The sequence below is a fragment of the Oncorhynchus clarkii genome, chromosome 18 (assembly GCF_045791955.1).
Source record: "Oncorhynchus clarkii lewisi isolate Uvic-CL-2024 chromosome 18, UVic_Ocla_1.0, whole genome shotgun sequence".
NCBI lineage: Eukaryota > Metazoa > Chordata > Actinopteri > Salmoniformes > Salmonidae > Oncorhynchus > Oncorhynchus clarkii.
Genome location: NC_092164.1, coordinates 18,423,504 through 18,448,620, shown reverse-complemented (window position 1 = coordinate 18,448,620; position 25,117 = coordinate 18,423,504). Strand labels below are relative to the sequence as shown.

The 25,117-nt window shown below is 44.4% G+C and overlaps 1 protein-coding gene and 6 non-coding genes across 11 annotated transcripts; 1 reads left to right on the top strand and 6 right to left on the bottom strand.

The window, feature by feature from the left end:
• Window positions 1-2,297: 2,297 nt before the first annotated feature.
• Window positions 2,298-2,371, bottom strand: trnan-guu (transfer RNA asparagine (anticodon GUU)). Its single transcript has one exon. It is a non-coding gene; the product is annotated as a tRNA-Asn (tRNA).
• Window positions 2,372-2,748: 377 nt separating this feature from the next.
• On the top strand, window positions 2,749-2,822 carry trnan-guu (transfer RNA asparagine (anticodon GUU)). The gene has a single exon. It is a non-coding gene; the product is annotated as a tRNA-Asn (tRNA).
• Window positions 2,823-3,129: 307 nt separating this feature from the next.
• On the bottom strand, window positions 3,130-3,202 carry trnak-cuu (transfer RNA lysine (anticodon CUU)). Its single transcript has one exon. It is a non-coding gene; the product is annotated as a tRNA-Lys (tRNA).
• A 453-nt stretch (window positions 3,203-3,655) lies between these two features.
• Window positions 3,656-3,728, bottom strand: trnam-cau (transfer RNA methionine (anticodon CAU)). The gene has a single exon. It is a non-coding gene; the product is annotated as a tRNA-Met (tRNA).
• A 3,388-nt stretch (window positions 3,729-7,116) lies between these two features.
• On the bottom strand, window positions 7,117-7,189 carry trnak-uuu (transfer RNA lysine (anticodon UUU)). Its single transcript has one exon. It is a non-coding gene; the product is annotated as a tRNA-Lys (tRNA).
• A 2,138-nt stretch (window positions 7,190-9,327) lies between these two features.
• On the bottom strand, window positions 9,328-9,400 carry trnak-uuu (transfer RNA lysine (anticodon UUU)). Its single transcript has one exon. It is a non-coding gene; the product is annotated as a tRNA-Lys (tRNA).
• A 3,082-nt stretch (window positions 9,401-12,482) lies between these two features.
• On the bottom strand, window positions 12,483-24,761 carry LOC139373142 (autophagy-related protein 9A-like). Of its 5 annotated transcripts, none has more exons than XM_071113278.1 (20): window positions 24,602-24,761; window positions 24,145-24,273; window positions 23,232-23,379; window positions 23,084-23,127; window positions 22,739-22,803; window positions 22,467-22,616; window positions 22,105-22,246; window positions 21,852-21,992; window positions 21,593-21,713; window positions 18,335-18,510; window positions 18,113-18,235; window positions 17,779-17,966; window positions 17,497-17,650; window positions 17,106-17,285; window positions 16,714-16,920; window positions 16,058-16,278; window positions 15,853-15,970; window positions 14,847-15,135; window positions 14,593-14,735; window positions 12,483-14,519 (listed from the first exon to the last, which is right to left on the bottom strand). In XM_071113278.1, the coding sequence occupies exons 3-20, from the start codon at window positions 23,335-23,337 to the stop codon at window positions 14,511-14,513; spliced, it is 2,577 nt and encodes an 858-aa protein (XP_070969379.1). In that variant the 5' UTR covers window positions 23,338-23,379; window positions 24,145-24,273; window positions 24,602-24,761; the 3' UTR covers window positions 12,483-14,510. The 5 variants fall into 5 exon arrangements, with proteins under 5 accessions (XP_070969379.1, XP_070969380.1, XP_070969382.1 ...); XM_071113279.1 differs by having other exon boundaries at window positions 24,200-24,273; window positions 24,602-24,755; XM_071113281.1 differs by having other exon boundaries at window positions 23,232-23,382; window positions 24,602-24,753.
• Between the last annotated feature and the right edge of the window lie 356 nt (window positions 24,762-25,117).

The window sequence follows — 25,117 nt, the reverse complement described above, 5'->3', positions numbered from 1 at the left end:
AGGAGTTCCCAGAATCTCAAAAATAAAATATATTTTGATTTGTTTAACACTTTTTTGGTTACTACATGATTCCATGCATGCACCCCTGAGGGGCCCCAGTGTTGAGGATCAAGGTGGCAGATGTTTTGTTGCCTACCCTTACCATCTGGGGGCCGCCAGTCAGGAAGTCCAGGATCCAGTTGCAGAGGGAGGTGTTAAGTCCCAGTGTCCTTAGCTTAGTGATGAGCTTTGAGGGCTGAGCTGAGCTTTAGCATAATGTACAGCATTCTCACATACGTAGGTGTTCCTTTTGTCCAGGTGGGAAAGGGCAGTGTGGAATGTGATTGAGATTGCATCATCTGTGGATCTGTTGGGGCGGTATGCGAATTGGAGTGGGTCTAGGGTTTCCGGCATGATGGTGATTATGTGAACCTTGACCAGCCTTTCAAAGCACTTCATGGCTAACCGACGTGAGTGCTACGGGGCAGTAATCATTGAGGCAGTTAACCTTCGCTTTCTTGAGCACAGGGACTATGGTGGTCTGCTTGAAACATGTAGGTATTACAGACTCGGTCAGGGACATGTTGAAAATGTCAGCGAAGACACCTGCCAGTTGGTCAGCGCATGCTTTGAGTACACTTCTTAGTAATTCGTCTGGCCCCGCAGCTTTGTGAATGTTGACCTGTTTAAAGGTCTTGCTCACATCGGCTATGGAGAGCGTGATCACACAGTCGTCCGGGAACAGGTGGTGCTCTCATGCATGCTTCAGTGTTGCTTGCCTCGAAGCAAGCATAAAAGGCATTTAGATCATCTGGTAGGCTCACGTCACTGGGAAGCTCGCGGCTGGGTTTCCCTTTGTAGTCCGTAATATTTGTCAAGCCCTGCCACATCCGACGAGCATCAGAGCCGGTATAGTAGGATTCAATCTTAGTTCTGTATTGACGCTTTGCCTGTTTGATGGTTCGTCTGAGGGCATAACGGGATTTGTTATAAGCGGCCGGATTAGGGTCCCGCTCCTTGAAAGCGTCAGCTCTAGCCTTTAGCTCGGTGCGGATGTTGCCTGTAATCCATGGCTTCTGGTTGGGAAATGTACATACGGTCACTGTGGGGACGAGGTTGTTGATGCACTTATTGATGAAGCCGGTGACTGAGATAGTTTACTCCTCAATGCCAATTCTTTAAATTTATTTGACCTTTATTTAACTTGAATCCCTGAACATATTTCAGTCTGTGCTAGCAAAACAGTCCTGTAGCTTAGCATCCGCATCATCTGACCACTTCGGTATTGCACGAGTCACGGGTACTTCCTGCTTTAGTTTTTGCTTATAAGCAGGAATCAGGAGAATAGATTTATGGTCAGATTTGCCAAATCAAGTTTTGTTTGAGTCTCTGTGTGTGGAGTAAATGTGTTCTAGAGTTTTTCCCCCTTTGGTTGCACATGACATACTGGTAGAAATTAGGTAAAACAGATTTAAATTTGCCTGCATTAGAGTCCCCGGCCACTAGTAGCGCCACTTATGGCCTTATATAGCTCGTTGAGTGCAGTCTTAGTGCCAGCATAGGTTTGTGGTGGTAAATAGACAGCTAAGAATAATATAGATAGTAGATAGTGTGGCCTACAGCTTATCATGAGGTATTCTACCGCAGGCGACCAATACTTCGAGACTTCTTCGAGACTTCTTTAATATACCAGCGGTTATTAACAAATAGACACACACCCCCGCCCCTCGTCTTACAAGACGTAGCTGCTCTGTCCTGCCACAGTGCACGGTGAAGCCAGCCAGCTCTATATTATCCATGTCGTCGTTCTGCCACGTCTAGGTGAAACATAAGATATTACAGTTTTTAATGTCAAGTTGGTAGGATAGTCTTAATCGTATATCGTCCAGTTTGTTTTCCAATGATTGCACGTTGGCCAATAATACGGAGGGTAGTGGTGGTTTACCGACTCGTCAGCGAATTCTTACAAGGCACGCCGCCCTCCTCCCCCCTTTTCTCCATCTTTTCTTCACGCTGATGACGGGGGTTTGGGCCTAGTCTTTACAAAGCAGCATATCCTTCGCGTCAGGCTCATTAAAGAAAAAATCTTCGTCCAGGTCGAGGTGAGTAATCTATGTTCTTATATCCAGAAGGTACTTGACCTATCCACTGATCTACTTGAGAACCACTGGTCTACCCTATGGGTTAGTGCTATTCGGGATCCTTGGGACGTCCATACCCTAAACCCTTACCTAACCTTAACCATTTAAAATGTGGTAGGGATGTGCCAAGGCTTCTGGATTGCAAGGACATATTTATTAGGGGGCAAAAAGTTGCTTCGTCCCTGGGTGGGCTCGAACCACCAACCTTTAGATTAACAGTCTAACGCGCTAGCCGATTGCGCCACAGAGACAGTTCCACCATGTTTATGTGACCATTATTAAGAATGTCACAATCTCCGTGTCAGACCAATTCATCTGTGTATTCTGTCAGACTCGGGGTGCTTTTCAATGCTAAGTGGCTTCCTTTGTTACACATGCACTGCTCTGAGAAGACCTGCACCAGTAACAATCTTTTCAGAGCCTCTGCTTTTCCCTTTTCAGTGCCTTGCTCCAGCACGGCAGCACCCACAGTAGGCTGAGCTAATGAGTGATTAGTGTCAACATCCTGAGACTACCTGAAATACAAATCACCCCTTACCGTTGCTCTCTAAACTCTAAAAAAGATCCGACAGACACCCAACTTCAGTCATGCAGATTTGTAGGACGTTTTATTCTAGGTGGTTTCACCGTCTCTGTGGCGCAATCGGCTAGCGCGTTAGACTGTTAATCTAAAGGTTGGTGGTTCGAGCCCACCCAGGGACGATACATTTTAATTTTCTCCTTGAACCTCTGGTTCCTCAAATATTATGAAAAAAGCAGTGACATGCTGGAGATTCATCAATGCTTTTGCAAACCTCTTTCCATAAACACATATACCAGTACTTTACTGCCATGACAGAATTAGTGCTGTTGCCTATATCATAACCTCAGCACCCAGAACAGAATGCCAGGAGACTAACATCTGCCATAACTACTGTGAAAAGTACTCTCAATCATACTTTCATTTTAGTAAAATACACAAATTCCAAGTTCACTATCCTCTCTGCTGCTGTCCTTACAAAAAGACTTGCGCCCAACGTGGGGCTCGAACCCACGACCCTGAGATTAAGAGTCTCATGCTCTACCGACTGAGCTAGCCGGGCACTGAAGACCACTGCATTCCTCAGAGTCTAAAACGATTTCCCACATCAGCAACTCCTACTTCAATAATAAATTAAGAGTATGGGTGGAGCCTGGTCAGAAAGACGAGCGAACTAGTTCGGAAAAAAGACAGGACAACATAAATAGCAATCGCCACACGGGATCCCAGCACCTTAATTGGGGAGGACGGGCTCGTGGTAATGGCTGGAGCAGAATAGGTGGAATGGTATCAAATACACCAAACACATGATTTCCAAGTGTTTGATGCCATCCTATTGTCCTGTTCCAACCATTATTATGAGTAGCCTCTACTGGATCCCAGTTTCAACTGCTACCACTGTCAAACACAGAGGCATACACAAAATGATGATTCTGCATAAACATTATTAAAATATATATATATTGTCAAATGTATAAAAACATATCTCAACTGTAAAATTACAAGAAAAGATGTCTGCCCCGTGTGAGGCTCGAACTCACGACCTTCAGATTATGAGACTGACGCGCTGCCTACTGCGCCAACGAGGCCTGAAGACCACATGTAAATAACATGATTTTTAAAGACAAAGACATCTGTTTGAATGATACATTTTAATAAGCTAACAAGGATGTTGCAACACCATAAACATAACACTGTACAGCCCTTCTAAAACAGATGTTCCATTCAAATTCAAGTAAAACTTGCGGTGGCCCCCAATGGCAGCAGAGAAGCACAGCAAGTGTGCACAATACAGGGCAGTGCCGTTTATATCTGGGTTGCATCCAGTTTATACTGACCAACATCGCACTGGATGAATATAAAAAAAAGTTTAAATGTTCGGCTGCGGGTGATGGGACAATTATTTTAATAATTCAATGGATGGTTTGTGTACAAAGGTGATAACTAAAGTGTCCATCCATTATTCTGAATTTTCAAATCTGACTTCTCTATGTGGCCTTCTATGGAATTAGTCTTTCTGGGCCGGACGTCACTTAAACTGCAGTACTGATGCAAAACTATAGGAGCAATGGAAACCATGCTTCTAGACTGGAACCCTGGCCCCTTGGGCAGCTCCATTTTGAAGTAGTCCATTATCTTCTACTACTTCTATGAGTTGGTAAACAAACTAAAAGGGTGCATACTGCCACCTGGAGTGTGCCATTTGAATGGGTATAAAGTCGAGGTTGGCAAATTACTGCCACCTGCAGTTATGGAATGTTCGCTCGTGAGTATAATTCATTGGATAGGCTCCAAATGACTCAAATGGAATTATGTGATCCTTCCTTAACCCATAGGAAGTACCACCCAGTTGACTACTTCAAAAAGGTGAAAGTCTCAATGGAACCAGCCATGCTAAAACTGGCTTTTGGGCACTAGAGTCCTCTATAATTCTCTATGGGATAGACAAAGGAGGGTCAATGCAATGAAAATAAATGGTGCAGTGGTGGGCCACAAAACATATAAACCGCATGGTACCATTTATACTGCCTTGAGTGAGAGTCGCTAATCCCGAACAGAGCATAGCCTCGCTTTATCTCGCCAAGGCCAATCTGTCAATATGAACAGAGCATAGCCTCGCTTTATCTCGCCAAGGCCAATCTGTCAATATGAACAGAGCATAGCCTCGCTTTATCTCGCCAAGGCCAATCTGTCAATATGAACAGAGCATAGCCTCGCTTTATCTCGCCAAGGCCAATCTGTCAATATGAACAGAGCATAGCCTCGCTTTATCTCGCCAAGGCCAATCTGTCAATATGAACAGAGCATAGCCTCGCTTTATCTCGCCAAGGCCAATCTGTCAATATGAACAGAGCATAGCCTCGCTTTATCTCGCCAAGGCCAATCTGTCAATATGAACAGAGTATAGCCTCGCTTTATCTTGCCAAGGCCAATCTGTCAATATGAGCAGAAAAAGAGACATTAGAATACAGTCTGTAATAAACCAAAAACATCTCTGAAAATACAAGATTGTAAGCCTAAATAAATATATGCCTACATGTTTTACATACAATCAATGTCTATTTTCATGAGACTCATAACGAGCAACAGTTGGCCCATGCATGCTTTTTTTAAAATCAAATCAAATCAAATTTTATTTGTCACATACACATGGTTAGCAGATGTTAATGCGAGTGTAGCGAAATGCTTGTGCTTCTAGTTCCGACAATGCAGTAATAACAAGTAATCTAACTAACAATTCCAAAACTACTGTCTTGTACACAGTGTAAGGGGATAAAGAATATGTACATAAGGATATATGAATGAGTGATGGTACAGAGCAGCATAGGCAAGATACAGTAGATGGTATCGGGTACAGTATGTACAAATGAGATGAGTATGTAAACAAAGTGGCATAGTATAGTATAAAGTGGCTAGTGATACATGTATTACATAAGGATACCGTCGATGATATAGAGTACAGTATATACGTATGCGTATGAGATGAATAATGTAGGGTAAGTAACATTTATATAAGGTAGCATTGTTTAAAGTGGCTAGTGATATATTTACATCATTTCCCATCAATTCCCATTATTAAAGTGGCTGGAGTTGAGTCAGTGTCAGTGTGTTGGCAGCAGCCACTCAGTGTTAGTGGTGGCTGTTTAACAGTCTGATGGCCTTGAGATAGAAGCTGTTTTTCAGTCTCTCGGTCCCAGCTTTGATGCACCTGTACTGACCTCGCCTTCTGGATGATAGCGGGGTGAACAGGCAGTGGCTCGGGTGGTTGATGTCCTTGATGATCTTTATGGCCTTCCTGTGACATCGGGTGGTGTAGGTGTCCTGGAGGGCAGGTAGTTTGCCCCCGGTGATGCGTTGTGCAGACCTCACTACCCTCTGGAGAGCCTTACGGTTGAGGGCGGTGCAGTTGCCATACCAGGCGGTGATACAGCCCGCCAGGATGCTCTCGATTGTGCATCTGTAGAAGTTTGTGAGTGCTTTTGGTGACAAGCCGAATTTCTTCAGCCTCCTGAGGTTGAAGAGGCGCTGCTGCGCCTTCTTCACGATGCTGTCTGTGTGAGTGGACCAATTCAGTTTGTCTGTGATGTGTATGCCGAGGAACTTAAAACTTGCTACCCTCTCCACTACTGTTCCATCGATGTGGATAGGGGGGTGTTCCCTCTGCTGTTTCCTGAAGTCCACAATCATCTCCTTAGTTTTGTTGACGTTGAGTGTGAGGTTGTTTTCCTGACACCACACTCCGAGGGCCCTCACCTCCTCCCTGTAGGCCGTCTCATCGTTGTTGGTAATCAAGCCTACCACTGTTGTGTCGTCCGCAAACTTGATGATTGAGTTGGAGGCGTGCGTGGCCACGCAGTCGTGGGTGAACAGGGAGTACAGGAGAGGGCTCAGAACGCAACCTTGTGGGGCCCCAGTGTTGAGGATCAGCGGGGAGGAGATGTTGTTGCCTACCCTCACCACCTGGGGGCGGCCCGTCAGGAAGTCCAGTACCCAGTTGCACAGGGCGGCAGCTGCAGCTAAGAGACCCCTGAAACGAATTAGTGCAGATTGGCATTTTTTTTTCTTGGACATAAATAAAATACTTGCCTACTATATTATTAGTGATGTATCAGTTTATATTCTGTGTGTGATACCAGATAGCTTAATAACAGCTTGTAGCTGAGCATAGGCTCCGATCCATAGGCCCAACACAAGGTTAGCCATTGGCCTACTTGCAAATCTGACAACCAACCCCTTACATTTTTTTGGTAAAGTACGGCATGCATTTCAAATTTAAAGTATGCAACAAATGCGTGCGTACACTTTAGAGCCGCGGAAGAATTAGATCTTATTTTTGTCTGTCCACAAATCTCTTTCGCAAGCTTACCTGTTCAACCGAAGTCACTTCTCTGAAAATTATACGGCACGTGATTTGCGTAATTGAACTACCCATCATGAGAAGACACAAGATTGAGACCCCTGGAGAGAAAACGTTATCGCCCGAACAGGGACTTGAACCCTGGACCCTCAGATTAAAAGTCTGATGCTCTACCGACTGAGCTATCCGGGCTCTGTTTTACGCAAGGGGAACTGCCATTACAAATGACCAATGTTAGAAATGATGACCTGTATTTGTCAGAGATTGTAACCAACCCAAACACTGGAATTGACTGCTCCTACCCGACCTCAACCCAGTTGCAACATAATACTAGGAAGGTGTCTTTAATGCACTGTGTATATTTATATTCCGGTCTCTGACATTGCTCGTTCTTATTTTTTTATGAACTACATGTGTATTGTTTTTTTACTAAGTATAGCTGCACTGTTGGAGCTAGAAACAAGCATTTCACTGCACCTGGAATAACATCTGCAAATCTGTGTATGAACCAATAAACGTTGACTTGAAGATTGTTGCAACACCATAAACAGAACAATATAGCCCATTGGTTCTCAATCCTGGTCCAGGGTACCAAAAAGGGGTGTACATTTTTGTTTTGCTCTAGCACTACACACTTGATTCAAATCATCAAATTGCAGAGTTGATGATTTGAATCAGGTGTGTAGTGCTAGGGCAAACAAATATGTACACCCCTTTGGGTTCCCAGGACCAGGTGGAGAACCACTTGCTATAGTCCTCAAAACGGTCATGGCTAGACATATTTTGTCAAATTAACATAAATAGTTGAGTTTTGTATTTTAGCTAACCCTAACCTAATTATCATAACCGGCGGAGTACATTATCATAACCTGCTACAAAAAGTGAAGTCTGAAGTTAATTTGACAAAAGCTAGAACCCTTCTAGCCATGACGTAAAATAGACGTTCCACTCCCATTCAAGTAAAATTTGAAACCCAGTGGCAACAGAGGGCGCACATTAAGAAAGGACAAAATGGATGGTCAATGCAATGCACATTTCAACCGTGAAGTCGTGGGCCATAAAACATGAAAACCGCATGGCTTAGCATTACCGAATTCAGCGGGAGTTGCTAATGCCGTAGGCTACAAAACCAGCCAATGCTCGCCTTCTCTGGCCAGCCAAGGCCAATCTGTCAATATTAGAATAACACCGAACCCAAACCGGCTGCGCTCTTGCGCTTTCGTGCATACATTTATTTTGCCCCTCCCCACTACACCAAACGGGATCAAGACACGTAGGTTAAAATATCAAAACAAACTCTGAACCAATGACAGTAATTTGGGGACAGGTCGAAAATCATTAAACATGTATGGCTAGTTAGCTTGCACTTGCTAGCTAACGTTAATTTGTCCGATTTTGCTAGTTCATTTGTCCTGGGATATAAACATTGCGTTGTTATTTTACCTGAAATGCACAAGGTCCTCTACTCCAACAATTAATCCACACATAAACTGCAAACCAAATCGTTTATAGTCATCTCTCCTCCTTCCAGGCTTTTTCATAGTTTAATTTATATGGTGATCGCATCTAAACTTTCATTGTATTACCAGACTACCGGCAAAACAGTTCGTCTTTCAGGCATCAGAAATAGTTATATTTTAGCCTGTGGCGTTGCAGACGCTTGTTGGCTCGAGCAATAATTGAATAACATGGATTTCTAAATTTATTTTGCGACGCTCGCGCACACGACGTGTCCGGTCTGGTCAGCGTTCAAGGTCTCTAGTAAAACCGAAAACTCCTGAAAAAAACTGACTGTGAGCCTAAATATAAATAGTCAAACATGCATGCACAAGCCAGCTGTGCTGTTTTTCCTCTGCATTCAAGACTGAGTCCTAGTCCTGGCCTGCAACTTTGTTAATTAATACATTTATTGTACATAAAAAAATTATTGGCTACTATATTATTAGTGATGTATCCGCTTATTAATAGCAGATCGCTTAATAACAGCTTAGCCGAGCATAGCCGACTCAAATCCATAGACTGGATGCACTTCAAATTTAAAGTATGCAAAAATATGTAACAACAAATGCCGAGGACGAATTATATTTTGTTTTGTCCACTCTTTTGCAAGTTTACATGTTCAACAGAGGTTCTCTGAAAATTGTACGCACGTGATTTGCGTAACTGAACCACATATTATGTATGAGTGGTTATACGATTCTAACACCCTGGAAAGAAAATGGTGTCGCCCAAACAGGTACTTTTGAAAATTGTACCACATGTGATTTGCGTAATTGAACAACCCATCATGAGGAGTCACAAGATTCTAGCACCCCTGGAGAGAAAACTATCGCCCGAACAGGGACTTGAACCCTGGACCCTCAGATTAAAAGTCTGATGCTCTACCGACTGAGCTATCCGGGCTCTTGTAGGATTAATCGCCATTATATATAATAAACAACGTTATAAACTCTCAAAAATGATAGAGAACACAAAACAAATGTCCTTTAAAAGCGCTTTGACGAGCGGGACAGGAGTCAACGTTGACACTGATGTGTGGGACAGGACAGGAGTCATTGTTGAGTGGGAGTAGCCTGCCACCTGGTGGTTTAGTCTTGACTGGTCAGTTGTTTTGTGGGGTACTTGTAATTAAGAGAAAGTTGTAGATTATAGATTAACCGGTAAACACTGTATCAATATCATACTTTTATTATGATTGCTAAATACTGTTCAATTTAAACACTTGCACCCCAAGCCCACCTTCCCCAAAACACTTGTAAATGTTGGACTATAACTGGTGCCTTCCTGTATTAGGGTGGTTTAGGGTTAAACGCCCCGCTTCTGTAATTCTCACACAAACCACTTTGTCTCCCAAAAGTGTTCAACATTTTCCCTGGATGCCACTAGTCTTTCTCAACAAAAAAATGCCATCTGTCTCATCTCAACTTTCTAAGTCACTCCAACAAAACGATTATGAGGTATGTTTGGGGCAAAATGCCCCCAAGGCAATCGATGCAAGTCAGTGGTACCCAGCATTTACTAAATCATTTCTAAATCATCTATAAATAACTTCTTTGAGTTACACAATCAATTCTGAGATACTTTAGGATTACTTGGACAGGATGTGGGGAAATAAAAAGATCAAAACCTCATAAAATAGATTTCCATCCAATTAGGGACAGACTTTCATGTGAATATTCTAAAATCCGCATAAAAACAATATGCGCATTTTCCCACCGGAGATGTGTTTCCATCAAATTGACTTGTTGCTGATTAAAGGTTCTGCGTGATGATATAGTGCACATAAAATACCTTTGCAGTTAAATTGCCATGTACCAAATAGAAAATACAAGTTAAATGGGTGTCCATCGCATTTTCAACTCTACTAGTGGTTTTGCCACACTCTGGTATTGGCATATGCACTCTAGCCCAGGGTTTCCCTAACTCCGACCGAGGGCCTCTGTTGGTCAATTTCTTCAACAAATGATCAGGTCTATATAATTATCAAACATACATTAGTATGGAAAGGAAACACAGACTTGTTAACTATTAAAATACTAATTTTAGTAATACTATTGTATGCAGACGTTGATACAGAGTACAGTACAACAGTATATGGTAGCTCTCCCCAAGTTCTGCAAAATGTCTAAGACATCCTGTAACTCATATAGCCTCCCCAATCCCCCTTACGTAACTTTCCCTAGCAACAACATTTTAATAAATCTGACCTCCCCCTGACAGCAGCTATCATCTTATTAGCAAAGAAAAACTCAGAAGTGGGTTTGACTGAAACCTGACCTTTCATCACAAGTATAGAGTCATAACAATGTGAACGAGTGTAAGCATCTTCTGACAGGTGGCTGGTTTCATCAGGTCTATGGCAGCTTGTGTTCTCAGAAAACCAGATAACCACAGTGGGATCCAGACAGGAGGAATCTGAATTTAGACGCCTTCTGATAGTGTCTGAAGGTCACAACACTCAAAAACAGGTTCTCACACACACACACACACACACACACACACACACACACACACACACACACACACACACACACACACACCTCCTGAAGAGGAGACCTTACAGTTTATCATAACATCATGTATTAACCCTTTAAAAGGTATAAGACCTTCTGCATCTCCCCTGGGTGCACTTTTTTCCCCCTTCTTCCTAGCACTCACTGTACAGCGGATTCAAATAACCAACTCATCATCAAGCTTTGATGATTTGAATCAGCTGTTTAGTGCTAGGGCAAAAACCAAAACCGGCACCCAGGGGGAGCCCCTGGGAGGGGAGGGATCAGATTGGGGAACCCTGCTCTAGTCAACAGTGCTATCAGCGTGCTGTTAGATAGAGCACATATACGGCTTACGTCAGCGATGGGAAACTCCAGTCCTTGGGGCTTGATTGGTGTCACACTTTTGCCAACTAACACACCTGACTCCAATAATCAACTAATCATGATCTTCAGTTTAGAATGCAATGAGTTTAATCAGCTGTGTTTGCTAGGGATGAGGGAAAGGTGTGACACCACTATCGGTCCCCAAGGACTGGAGTTTCCCATCCCTGGCCTACATGATTACATGATGATATTATTATTATGGACAAAAGAACAAGATTATATTTATTTGTCAAACGGCAGCCATGCACCGATTATCATCTCACCAGAATAAGATCCTCAATATTTTGGAAAGGAGCATCAATCTCATCACCTTGCACTTTACAATACCCTTTGAAGTTCATCATAATTTATTCAATATGTAACCTAATAAACTGCATGCTTTCCCGATGAGTCGTAGTGGAAGGACCCCGCGTGACTCCAAGTTTACTTAAATATGATGGCTATTATATCAATATTTGGAATTAAAGGGTTTCCACTGACATTTTTTGCATAATTCATTTTACCAACATAAAAAGATCTCACCTTGTCTAGCCTATTTTATTTTGTCGACATTTGGAAAGTTAACTGAAAATGTTGTTTCAATCAGGACTGTCATGACATTTATGTACTTTACTAGCATAAAAAGGTTGGATGGAAAGCTGGTAATTGTGAGGATATTAATAGTGAGATGTGCAATGTCATTTTGTTTTCCAATATTTTATTTATTCAATTAAAATAAGATACCTAGACATTAGCTTTTAAGAGTCAATTACAAAACAAATGCCACAATAAAACATTTCAAATTGATTTGAACACATTCATCTTCAGGGGGCATTTTGCCCTGTAGACAGGGGCGTTTTGCCCCGTAGACAGGGGCATTTTGCCCCGTAGACAGGGGCATTTTGCCCCACTTTCTAAAGTTTCTGTTCTTATACCCCCAAAAAAGAAACTGCCCACTTAAGGGGGGCGTTTTTCCCCCAAGTTACCCTATACTTATGCTAAATGTTTATCCTATTCTACTGCTCCATTTACTTTATGTTCTTATATGTTATTATTTATTACAAGTAAGCATTTCATTGGACGGTGTATACCATGTGTATCCCGTACATACAAAACTTAAACTTGAATTATAGTTATTAAATACATTTTTATTGATGATTTACAACTGTACAAAATGGCAATTTACAGGACAATCTATAAAAAGAAAAACTAACAGGCTATATGTGTCAGCTCAGGCATTCTACTACCTCGTTGTTAAACTTGTTCCACTGTGTCCCAGGAGACCCTTTACATTATTCAGATTCCTTCTATTTTCATCCAGGCTCTGATTCAGATTGGACTCTCTGGCTGGCCACTCAATTACATGAATATATCAATCAATGAAGCGAGCAGCGCTGCAGACCTTTGCCATCTAGAAATGAATACCCAGCTGTAGAGTCTCTGACTGTATCTATTGGAAGCATCTGTCATCTTTAGCCTGGTCCCAGATCTGTTAGTGCTGCATGGTCGACCATATGGGGGCTGGTTATACATCACCTCAACAGATCTGGAACCAGGCTAGTCTACTTGTGAGTCCAGAGTCAGTGTGAACCACAAAAACAAAACAGCTGTAAATCACCATGCATCTCAACCTCAACTCTCTGCCGGTGGCACAAGCCCCGGTTGAAATAAAGTCATGCAAATATGAACTGATCAAAATCAATATACTGACAATGAAAAGTGACATCCTTTGGATTCAATAAAAGTCAATAAGGTGCATTCTTTCTGCCTCAGACAGTTGGGCAGAAAAACATGTAACTTGTCTGATGATGCTGACTAATCTATCCAGCTATTAGTGTTGATTGAAGGTTCATTTCTGTATAGTTATGGGATGTTTGTGCTTAAAGGGGCAATCTGCAGTTACTATACCAATTTTTGGACATGTCCATTTTTGGATATAAACCCATTGATTCTTGGAGAGTATTCGTTATAAATGCCCCATGAGCTTAGTTCAACTGTCGTACCCCATCAAAAGCCAAAATATAAACTTGTAAATGTAACAAAAACACTGTATCGTCTCAAAACATGGTTAAAAACGGAATGGATGGTCAGTCCTTGCATCCACAGCTCTGTCAATGAATTTGAGTGTGGTTCCATTTTTCCAGCCCCATCCTTCAACCTTTTACTGAAACAGTGGAACAGTGGTGAGGGGTGCTTTGTATCATTTCAACTGTGGATTGCCGCTTGAAGCGCTTAAATATGGCACCGAAGAGGCTGAAGTTACACGTTCCAACCAGCCCGGTAAGTTTGCCATCTTTCATTTAAAATATTGTTTGTATGACACAAAATCAATAACTATGATGCGTTTCTTGTATATCCCTATTTATTAACCATCTCCACCTCGATGATATACTGAGAACAGTCCAGCGTCCTGATTTGATTCATACCAGTATGTCTATGCACGCGGTGTATATCGGTTTAGTGCCTGCTTCATGTCTAGGAGGTCTTTGTACAACAAGATTGTACAAAGACCTCTTAGCAGACCAATCTACCGCCCAATCCCCTAGGATTCCTAGTGCCAGTGTAGGTATACTTGAAAGTGCAATAAATATAAACAACACAAAGAGAAAAAACAAAGAATTAAAAAATGACAAACTACTAAATCTTTTTTTTTTTTAAAGGTACATTACTGGCAGTTTACACCCACACCTGATTTGCAAATGAATGCAAGAAGAAAAAGTAATTTCTGGATAGAAGTTGCCCTTTGGCACAGATCTAGGATCAGCTTACCCTCCCTAAATCCTAACCTTAACCGTTACGGAGAGAAACCATAAAGCTGACCTTATATTAGTGTCTAGGACGCAACTATAAAAGCCGATAAATATGCTACGGGTTCCATGCTGTCAGTTATGATGAAGTCATCAACCACCCGTCACTTGATTGGCTAAAGTGTCATCCAAGGAAGGTGTCAAGAAAAAGTCCTTGTCATCTTCACACGGTTACTCGATTGTTTTTCTCTAGCCTAGAGTGAATAACACGGCATGCTGCTATCCCACAGGTCTATCCATCTGGGGTCAAAGGTGAAGCCATGTTCGAAAGTTCACAGATGAGCAGGAAGTTGTTCTCTGGTAGGATGAGGATGAGGGTGGGTAGGTAGGTGGGATCTCTCTGGTCAGTTACGTCACCTGAGGAGAGAGGGAAACAATGGTATGGAACCCCATACACAAACACAAGATCTGTGTGTGTTTGTGTAAATACCTTGTGAGTGTTGGGAGGCATGTCGTCCTCTGAGCCCTCCTCAGGTACAGTGTCGGGGTGTCGGCCTCCACGTCCCTCCTCTGCCCAACCCCCCATGGGCACACGCGCTGACCTCACCACTCTGCCCCCCGGGCCAACAGAGTCTGGAGGAGTGACACACACACAGTGATATTGGTATGATCCATATCAGTCATCTTCAATATCATTACATATTAGGGAATGAGAGTATCATTTTTTATGGTTGTCATGGTTACCCGTGTTTCCCCCGGAGCGACGCTGGCTGTTGCTCTGGAGTGGTGTCACTTCCTGCCCCGGTGTGGTACCTCGGTCAGGGTTAGGGCCCGAGTTAGAGCTGGGGATAGGGCCAGGGGTGGAGATAGGGGTGGAGATAGGGAAGGTGTGTGAGCGGGGGATGGGGTTTCGGGGGTTAGGGTTCCCTCCTCCTGAACCCCCCTCCTCGGTGACGCTGTCACTACTGTCGTCACTGTCCTGCCTGTGCCAGGTGTGCCGGGACAACTCCCCTCCAGACTGCTGCTTATGGAGCTACATAGAGGGATGGAGAGGGGGAGAGAGGAAGTGGGAACAAGGAGAGAGAGGGGAGAGAGGAAGTGGGAGGGAAGTGGGAACAAGGAGAGAGGAAGTGGGAGGGAAGTGGGAACAAGGAGAGAGAGGGGGGAGAGGAAGTGGGAGGGGAGTGAGAACAAGGAGAGAGGAAGTGGGAGGGAAGTGGGAACAAGGAGAGAGAGGGGAGAGAGGAAGTGGGAGGGAAGTGGGAACAAGGAGAGAGGAAGTGGGAGGGAAGTGGGAACAAGGAGAGAGAGGGGGGAGAGGAAGTGGGAGGGAAGTGGGAGAGAGTAAGTGGGAGGGGAGGGGGAGAGAGGAAGTGGGAGGGGAGGGAAAAAGAGGGGGAGAGGAAGTGGGAGGGGAGAGAAGAGGGAGAGAGGAAGTGGGAGGGGAGGGGGAGAGAGGAAGTGGGAGGGGAGGGAAGGGGGAGAGAGGAAGTGGGAGAGAGGAGAGAAAGGGAAAAAGGGGGGGAGAGGAAGTGGGAGGGGGGGGGGAAGGGGGAGAGAGTAAGTGGGAGGGGAGGGAAGGGGGAGAGAGGAAGTGGGAGAGAGGAGAGAAAGGGAAAAAGGGGGGAGAGGAAGTGGGAGGGGAGGGGGAGAGAGGAAGTGGGAGGGGAGGGAAGGGGGAGAGACATTTACTTGACGCTCTTTATTGCAACATTTTTAAAACCATCCAGACACAGACAGACAGACAGACCTCATGTATATAGAGTGCGTGGATGCTCATCTCCGTGGAGGCGTATTCTGATAGGACGAGACTAGTCAGTTGACCTTCCCACACACTACTGCCTGAACTAGCAGTTCGAGCATCAGTACTGGTGGGGGGGAGAGAAAGAGAGTTAGTTGATTGACGGTTAGTTGATAGATTGCTTGATTAGTTTTGGGAGGAGTGTGGGCTTTACCTCGATCCCGGCATGGCTCTGCTTGCAGAAGAGGCGTGTCCGGCCGACCTATGGGTGGAGCTACAGCTGCCCCTCGTGCTGCTGACTGAGAGGGAGCGCAAGGCTGATGCCCCGTCACTAACACCCACCGGCCCGTGATCGGTCAAGGAGCCGTCCCGCCCCAGATGAAGAGAGGCCAATGAGGGGGGACCTGCCAGGAAGTTAGCTATCAGACTCCTTGGCTGAGAGAGTGAGCGAGACACACACACACACACACACACACACACAGAGAGAGAGACAGAGAATTTTATTTTTACCTTTAACACCAGTGTAAACAAAAAAACTCAGAAATGTATACAATGTTAAACTTGAGATCAAAATTGAAGTGTCAATGTATGTATTGGCATGTCTGTCTGTCTCCCTACCTCTGACCCCGACAGTGAGGTGGGAGTGTGTCTGTCTCCCTACCTCTGACCCCGACAGTGAGGTGAGAGTGTGTCTGTCTCCCTACCTCTGACCCGGACAGTGAGGTGAGAGTGTGTCTGTTTCCCTACCTCTGACCCGGACAGTGAGGTGAGAGTGTGTCTGTTTCCCTACCTCTGACCCGGACAGTGAGGTGAGAGTGTGTCTGTCGCCCTACCTCTGACAGTGAGGTGAGAGTGTGTCTGTCTCCCTACCTCTGACCCGGACAGTGAGGTGAGTGTCTGTCTGTCTCCTGTAGTCTCTCTCTGTACTCTCTCCTTCAGCTGGCTGATGAAGTGAGTGGTCTCGGTGGGGGGCTGCCACTGGGGGTTGGTGATGGCAAAATGCATCAGGGAAAGCTCAGTCTTCCCATCCTCCGCCTGTTGGTAAATAGATGCCTCTGTCTTCCCCTCAGACATCCACTGGAGGGAGGAAGAAGTAAGAGAAAGGAGAGAAGGAAGGAGTTAGGGACGGGAAAGGGTGAGAGAGAGAGGGAAAGAGAGTCACTATTTATGCATTGCCCATCTGTGTGTGTGTGCGTGTGTGTGTGTGCGTGTGTGTGTGTACATATGAGTCGTGTGTGTGTGTGAGAGAGAGAGAGTCTCACTGCGGGGTGTCCGTGCTGTCTGATGTCCATCTGAGCGAAGGAGCAGGTGTCTCCCACCCCTACCACCTCCACGGTGAAGTTCCTGAAGAAGTCAATGATCTCCAGAGACTTCCTCCTCAGACTGAAGATCAGGATGAAGGGAGTCACCAGGGGGCTGGTCAGCTCCTCTAGGATAAACACCTGGACAGGCAGAGGAAAGGTTAAAACACCGCCCCTGTACATAATCGTCTTCATTACAACCTTAAAAGGGAACACTGATCCTAGACCAGCACTTCTAATCGGAGACGCTTTGTGAATAAAGGCTCTGGTCAGGTAGAGAGGAATATGCTATGTGCTTCAGAAATGACTCATAAGTTCATGCTTTATAAAGGGTGGCTATAGTGCTACTCACAGCCTTGTACTGGAAGAGCTGTGAGAACTGGTCTCGTGTCTCGTAGCGATGGGCGTTGCCCTGCCAGTGGTCTGGCATGTAGTGGATGTGAGCCAGGATCAACCTGAGCAGCTGCTCTGGACAGTAGACCAGGTGTTTGTCTGGGATAAAAGACCTGAGGAGAGAGGGAGAGTGTGAAAGAATGTACCAAACCCTTCAAAATGACCTAGCACACAGACAAACACACACACACAGATAGACACACACAGAGACAGACACACACAGAGACAGACACACACACACCTGCAGACAGTGATACACACTCCCAGCAGGGTGATGGACGACAGGACGTGTTCCACGGCGAGGACGTCTTCGTCGTAGATGGTCAGCGCAATGAGGACAGCCAATAGGGAGCCAGCAAAAAACGCCACGTTCTTAGCCACAACTGTCAGCAACGGGGACAGGAAGCAGTTCATATACCTAGAGGACGCCTGGAGGTGGGACACACGCACGGAAGTGAAGAACATCTGGCATTTAGACACCACTGACAGCAACAGACAAGAATCAGTTCATCAATTTCACAAAAATTACCTTACACACCTTTTATGTGTGTGTGTGTGTGTGTGTTCATTCCTACTTTGTAGCCCTTGCTGAGCCGTGACATCAGTTCGTGGTCCAGCTCATTGAAGTGACGAAGGTAACATCGACCGTACAGAGACCAACACCTCGCTCCCAAACTACCTGGCTCACGCTTTATCACCTACACGCACGCACAAACACACACACACACAAATAAATGAGCTTTACAGCATCTGCTACACCTCCATAACGGAGCACAGCGGTGTGTGCATGTCCCTACCTCTGTATAGCTGAAGAAGGCATACAGTATTTGCCAGACCAGCACGACAGGACAGAGTAAGAGGTTGGCGATGCCGATCCACAGTATACGTGATGCCAGTTTGTCTGCCAGCTCCAACCTGTTACCACCTCTCTTATACTGCGGCTTCAAACTCCACTCACTCTCAAACAGAGAGCCTGGGAAGAGGGGGTGAGAGAGAGAGAGAGAGAGAGACACAGAGAGAGAGAGAGACAGAGAGAGAGAGACACAGAGAGAGAGAGGGAGAGAGAGAGAGAGAGGGAGGTGAAAAGTAAGGATGCACAATATACAAAATTGGTGAACATATCGGAATCAGCCGATATTAGCTAAAAACGGCGACATCGGTATCGGCCCGATGTCTAGTTCAACGCCGATGTGCAAAACTGATGTCAAAGCTATATAACGTAGGTAGATGAGGTACATACCTATATAAACGTAGGTAGATGAGGTACATACCTATATAAACGTAGGTACATGAGGTACATACCTATATAAACGTAGGTAGATGAGGTACATACCTATATAAACATAGGTAGATGAGGTACATACCTATATAAACGTAGGTAGATGAGGTACATACCTATATAAACGTAGGTAGATGAGGTACAAACCTATATAAACGTAGGTAGATGAGGTACATACCTATATAAACGTAGGTAGATGAGGTACATACCTATATAAACGTAGGTAGATGAGGTACATACCTATATAAACGTAGGTAGATGAGGTACAAACCTATATAAACGTAGGTAGATGAGGTACATACGGTACATGCGGTCTAAGACACTGCATCGCAGTGCAAACGGCGTTGCTACAGATGCTGGTTTGAGAACCGTGCCGACCACAACCTCCCCAGAACCATGAGGCGATGCACAATTGGCCCAGCGTCATCCAAGCTAGGGGAGGGTTTGACCGGTCAGGATGTCCTGGTCTCATCACGCTGTAGCGACTCCTGTGGCGGGCCAGGCGCATGCACGCTGACACAGTCACCAGGTGATTCCTCCAAGACAAAATATTTTTTTGTGGATGGGTATAATTTGTATGTATAAAATGTATAATATTCATATTTAAAATGACTAAAATGGGGTAATTTTGTATACATTTATTTAAATTTGCATCGGGCCGCTTCTAGGGGGATTCTGGTAAGATGCCGGCGAAGTCGGCTGAATTCTGGTAGACGGAAACGGCCCGATGTACTTGGGCCAATTCTAGGCAGTCATTCATTTTGATTCTGGGCCGAGTCCGACACCCGGTTCAATCAGTTCCGGTCCCCCAGAAGAGGGCCGCTTCTAGGCCGATTCCTCATTGCTAGCTAGCCAGCTACTTAACCCTTTTGCCCAAAGATAACGTTATATGCAGCCAGCTAGCTTCACCTGACTAGTGAGGCTCAACTGGGCCTGGGTTAGGTGTTGTGAGTCTAGCCACAATAAGGATTAGGCACAATAGTGGAATTTGCGGTTTGCCTTCAAAATAAAAGTACCTCTTTGAAAGTGATGCAGAAGGTTACAATTGGTGGAATCATGCCACATTTAGACTAGATCATGTTAAACAAGGTTGGAATGTGAAGCAATGAAATGGGGTATCAGTCTACTCGGTGACACTCACAGAACATAACTGAAGAGTTTACGCAAATATTAGCATTGTAGCTATTATCGCGGGACAGTGACTGTGTGAAACCACCTCCCCAGTCAGCCTATTGTGTGTATTGACATTCATATTGCACTGTACAGCTTTACCTAAGGTTTGGTGATCAATGAAATGGTGTATCAGTCTACTCAATACCCAATATATTTTTTCCAGACCCCAAAACATCCACGCAGTATGGTTTTTCCTCTGGAATAGTGTTCAATACACATAGGTTGACAACAAATGTGGCTCAATTCACAGTTGTTTCAGAGTCCCGCAATAAGAGCTACGACACTAATGTTCTCTGGGTGTCACTGAGTAGACTGATACTCCATGTCATTGATCCACAATCCACAGGTAAGGCTGTACAGTGAAATAAGTATGCCCCCATGCAATTCTAAAGTATAATACATCCAGTGTGATTCCAACAGATTTTTCAAATTAACAAATTATTGTCTTTTGTTGATTTTATATAACATTCCAACCTCGTTTAGCATGATCTATTCAATTATGGCATAATTCTACTATTTGTATCACAGTCAATGACAAACTTTTATTTTGAAGGCTACCCGCAAAGTCCACTATTGTGGCTAGCTTCACATAGATGGGTCCGACCACCATTAATCAAATAAGAACGGTCTTATAAATTAGGGTTATTTTGGATGGTGACACCTAGCTATATATTCAGAAAGCTAACTGTAGCTACTGAAACAGATATCGTTTTGCTGTTTTTGGGGAAGAACATTGTTTGCATCCATCAACTAGCTAGCTTTTTTATGACCAGCACTGTAGGTGCGCGAGACAACTTTACCAGCATCGTAGCATACGTATCGATGAATCGTTGTGACATATGAAATAAGAGTGATAGTGTAACCAATGTGTAATAACTACGTAAAAAAATGTATGAACGCGTTAAATGATTATGTGACCTGCAGTCATATTCAGGTCCTGATTGGTCAACAAGCTTATTTGACACATCAAATAGTGTTATTTGACGTGTATCTTTTTTGACACGCAAAGACACAAACGGCATTCATAGAAATCCTGGTTGAGAATGAAACAACTGAACAAATGAACAACGAAAGAGCACCGCAAGTAAGTGAAATAAATAGGTTTTGATGATGTTTTTACTGGTAATGGGGACATACATAAATCCCAACAAAATACATTTTTGGTCAGTGTGGTGTGTGTGTGTGTGTGTGTGTAACCTATATTTAACTACTCAGTTAAGAACAAATTCTGATTTACAATGACACCCTACCCCGGCCAAACCTGGACGACACCGGGCCAATTGTGCGCTGCCCTATAGGACTCCCAATCACGGCCGGATGTGATACAGCCTGGATTCGAACCAGGGACTGTAGTGACGCCTCTTGCACTGAGATGCAGTGCCTTAGACCGATGCGTCCATGTGTGATAACTATTTAACTGTACTAGAATGCTTGCCACTAAAATGTTTAATATCGATATGGGGTTTTTTTTGGCAAGGAAAATATTGGATATCGGTATCGGCCAAAAATGTCATATCGGTGCATCACTAGTGAAAAGTGTACCAAACAAAGCGTACCAAGCACAAGCACAAACTACAAAACACACACACACACACACACCAACCTGGCCCCCAGAAGAAGATGAGTTCAAAGTTGTACTTGAGGCCGCGGGTGTAAAACACACTCTCCCCGAGCAGTGGCGGGCAGAAACGCACGGGAAGGAGGGACTTATTTACCATGGCAACCTGGAGGAAGAAGAAAGGGATTTAGGTGTTGTTGTTTTTGGTTGACAGGTGGTTCAGTAGCAGGAGTACAAGCAAGGAATGGTAAAGAAGCTGTACTCTGACAATAACACAAACACACGTGAGTGCACACAGACACACCATGTAGTTTTTGAAGCGCAGGATACGGTGGTATATGTCCAGTTCTGTGAGTTCTTTCTTGTGGATACAGATCTGGTGTTCCTTCTGGATCTCAACGATCCGGGCCTGAACCTCCTGCCATGTGAAGTATGGCAGCTCTGCCTAGAGGGGGGAGGAGGAGAGGGGGAGGGGAGAAGGAGAGGCAGTGTGGAGATCAGTAGTTGAACCAGTAGGTTGAAGACACGCAGACAGACACACACACACACACACTCACCATGCTCATCTTGAGTGCGTTGGTGTAGAAGGAGCGTATCTCCCAGTAGCAGCAGACGTTGTAGATGAACTTGATGAGGCGATGCAGCCAGAACACTCCAGATATCATCAACACAAACATCACTGCCACATTGTCACGGATACTGGTGGGGAAAACAACAATCAGGTTGTCATGGATACTGGCGGGAAAACTACAAGCGGGTTGGCATGGATACTGGCGGGAAAACAAACAGGTTGTCACGGATACCGGTGGGAAAACAACAAGCAGTAAGGACAATTTCCAGCATTCCTTATCAACTTGAGTGCTAAAGATCTGTTAATAAAGTGTTTATACTGAATTTATAAAGCATTTATAAGCCTTACCTTGCACCGCAGACGTCCACAGGCAGGAAGGCGTCAGGCAGTGTGACTTTGGAGGAGTCGGTGTGGTTGACAAACTTGTTAGCGAACAGAATGTCATAGTCCACACAGTTAGCCAAGAAGACTGTGAATCCTACCACAAACAGCAACTGGCTACAGAGGGGGAGAAAGGGGGAAAGAGGAGAGAGAGAGAGAGAGAAAAAAAAAATTACCCCTCAGGACACCGACATGGACCACATAGAAGACACACACATACACACACACAGTGTACTTACACCAGCTCAAAGACCTCTCCCAGCAGCATACAGGTGAAGCCATTCTTCTGGTGCAGGTTATAGACGTGTCAGGGGTCAAGGATCAGATGATGACATAAAAGTAGCATGTGTCCTCTCATAATGAAAGTCTAGTCGGCTATAGTATTAACTCAGGTCACCAGCTCAACATTCTTCCTCCTGGAGAGCTAGTGGGCATGCAGGCTTTTATTCCAACCCTGTTCTTACACACCAGATTGTATTTTTCTCCTGGAAGGTGTTGACCCTCCTGGTCTTAAAATAACCCCTGGGGTAGTTGTAGTAGTGAATGATCCGGGAGTACAGAGACACAGAGGGGTAAAAGGATATCCTCTGGAAGAACAGGTCCAGGTTCTCTATGTGGTGCCACGGGGCTGCAGAGAACAGTCAACAACAAAAACAGGTTAGTGTGTGTGTGTGTGTGTGTGTGTGTGTGTGTGTGTGTGTGTGTGTGTGCGCATCTACTTAAGAGCTTTACACTTGTTTCCATCAGGTATGTGCACCAGTAGGTTCTCCTCTCCGGTTGGAGAGTCGCTGTATGAAGCCTCTAGGCGCTGGTACTCTGTGTCAAAGTGTGCCGCCATGGTAACCACAGCTTCAGTTACCCCCAGCAATCAAGCCCCTAGCTACTGATTGGACCAGTGGACCACAGAAAGGGTGGGAGAGAGAGAAAGAGAGATCAGTGCCATAAATCCACAGATGGTTATTGTAATACAGACTATGTGTATTTCACTTCCCTCATCTGCACTGGATTGAGTAACAGAGGGAGCCTCTTTCAGACATCCACCTATCCGGCTCCTCACATGAAAGTAAATAAAGGAGAGGAGGCGAGGAAAGGAAGCCATACCACACCTGTGCTCCATCCATCACTGGAACCCGGATGTAGCAATGCTTGAAAGACACGACAGACAGACAACTGACAGGTGTGGATATAGGCACACAAAAGCAATTCTTGCAGCAAATAATAGGCCATAATACCACAAAAGTTCCATGACCGTTTGCCTAGTATACAACAGCCTACGTTAATCATGTTGGCCAATGTAGACATGTCACTGGCAGAACGCTGCTGACACAATGGACTGTGTTGCGAAACGTGCTCTGCGACTCGAGCGGAATCACAACCACAGACATTGAGACAGACAGCGTTTTAAACCACATTATAGCCTACGGCTCTAATTTTACTCCCCTGACAAATTGTGAGCGTCAAAAACCAAGTGTATTAATGATTTTCGACCAACGTGCGCAGCGTGGCTTTAATTGATATACAATGGGAATTCCTGATCCAGCTTGTCTTTTGAAAGGCGACAATGACACGCAGCCTCCTCCTATGCTATAATCTACATGTAAGTGTAAACATTGTTGCATCTTCGAGTCCTCAGCAAATAGCTTACCTGGCAAATGATTCGGCTACACGTATTTAGGCCTACATACAAGAAAATGGCCCACCTTTGTTGACCAAACATAGATTAGCTCCATTCCAGGATTATTACACGTTAGGGGATTGCCGCTTACATTTCACCCTACAGAAAGAGAAGATGGAACATTTACAATTCTAATATTATGAAATTGCAACGATAAACCTATCCCACTGCTTGCAATATAGCAATGATTTTATTTTATAAAGCACACACACAACGTTAGCTAGGCAGCCCGGGAAAGTGTAGGCAGATGTGCTATCCTAATGAAGAACCGAAACCGTGAAGATTATTTGGTTCTCAGGATACTCAGGATAGCAAAATGCTATTGTTGAAAAAAATGTGCTTGTTTAAGGCAGATCGACAGAAACATCACAATGATTTAGCTCTATATTTTTATACTACACTCGACTATTAGTCTGTCGCAGCCTACCTTTGACACGTCAACGGCAGGCGGTCTAATCGTCAAGGAGAATTGCGAGCCCTTTTTTAGAAGACGTCTAGGTTTTGTTTTCGTGTTTCTTTTTGAGTCTGAGGCGACATTTGGTTTCATTTCTGAAAACACATAATGTACACCGATGCCTGTCACGGCTGATGGATACCTGGTTTAGCCAATCAGAAGAGTGTTTTTCACAAACGGGAAGAAAACAGCCAGTCATAGACAGTAAGAGGCGGGCTCTCAAAGCTCCTGGTTCGGCTTTTATGACACGCCCTTTGAACCTCACACAGGGTTTATGCCATGCAGGTTTTGGTTAATGGTCAATTATTATATTCCTCCATATTTTGAATTAAATGTAAAGCAATCTCATCTATCGTCATCTAAAGCGCAAAAGTATCTAGACTACATGTAGTTCCTGACGACGAGAAAACTTCAATTATGAATTGAATGTACAGTCATTATTTAAAAAGCCTATATGATATTTATGGGCGCGCCTCTAAATTTAATGAA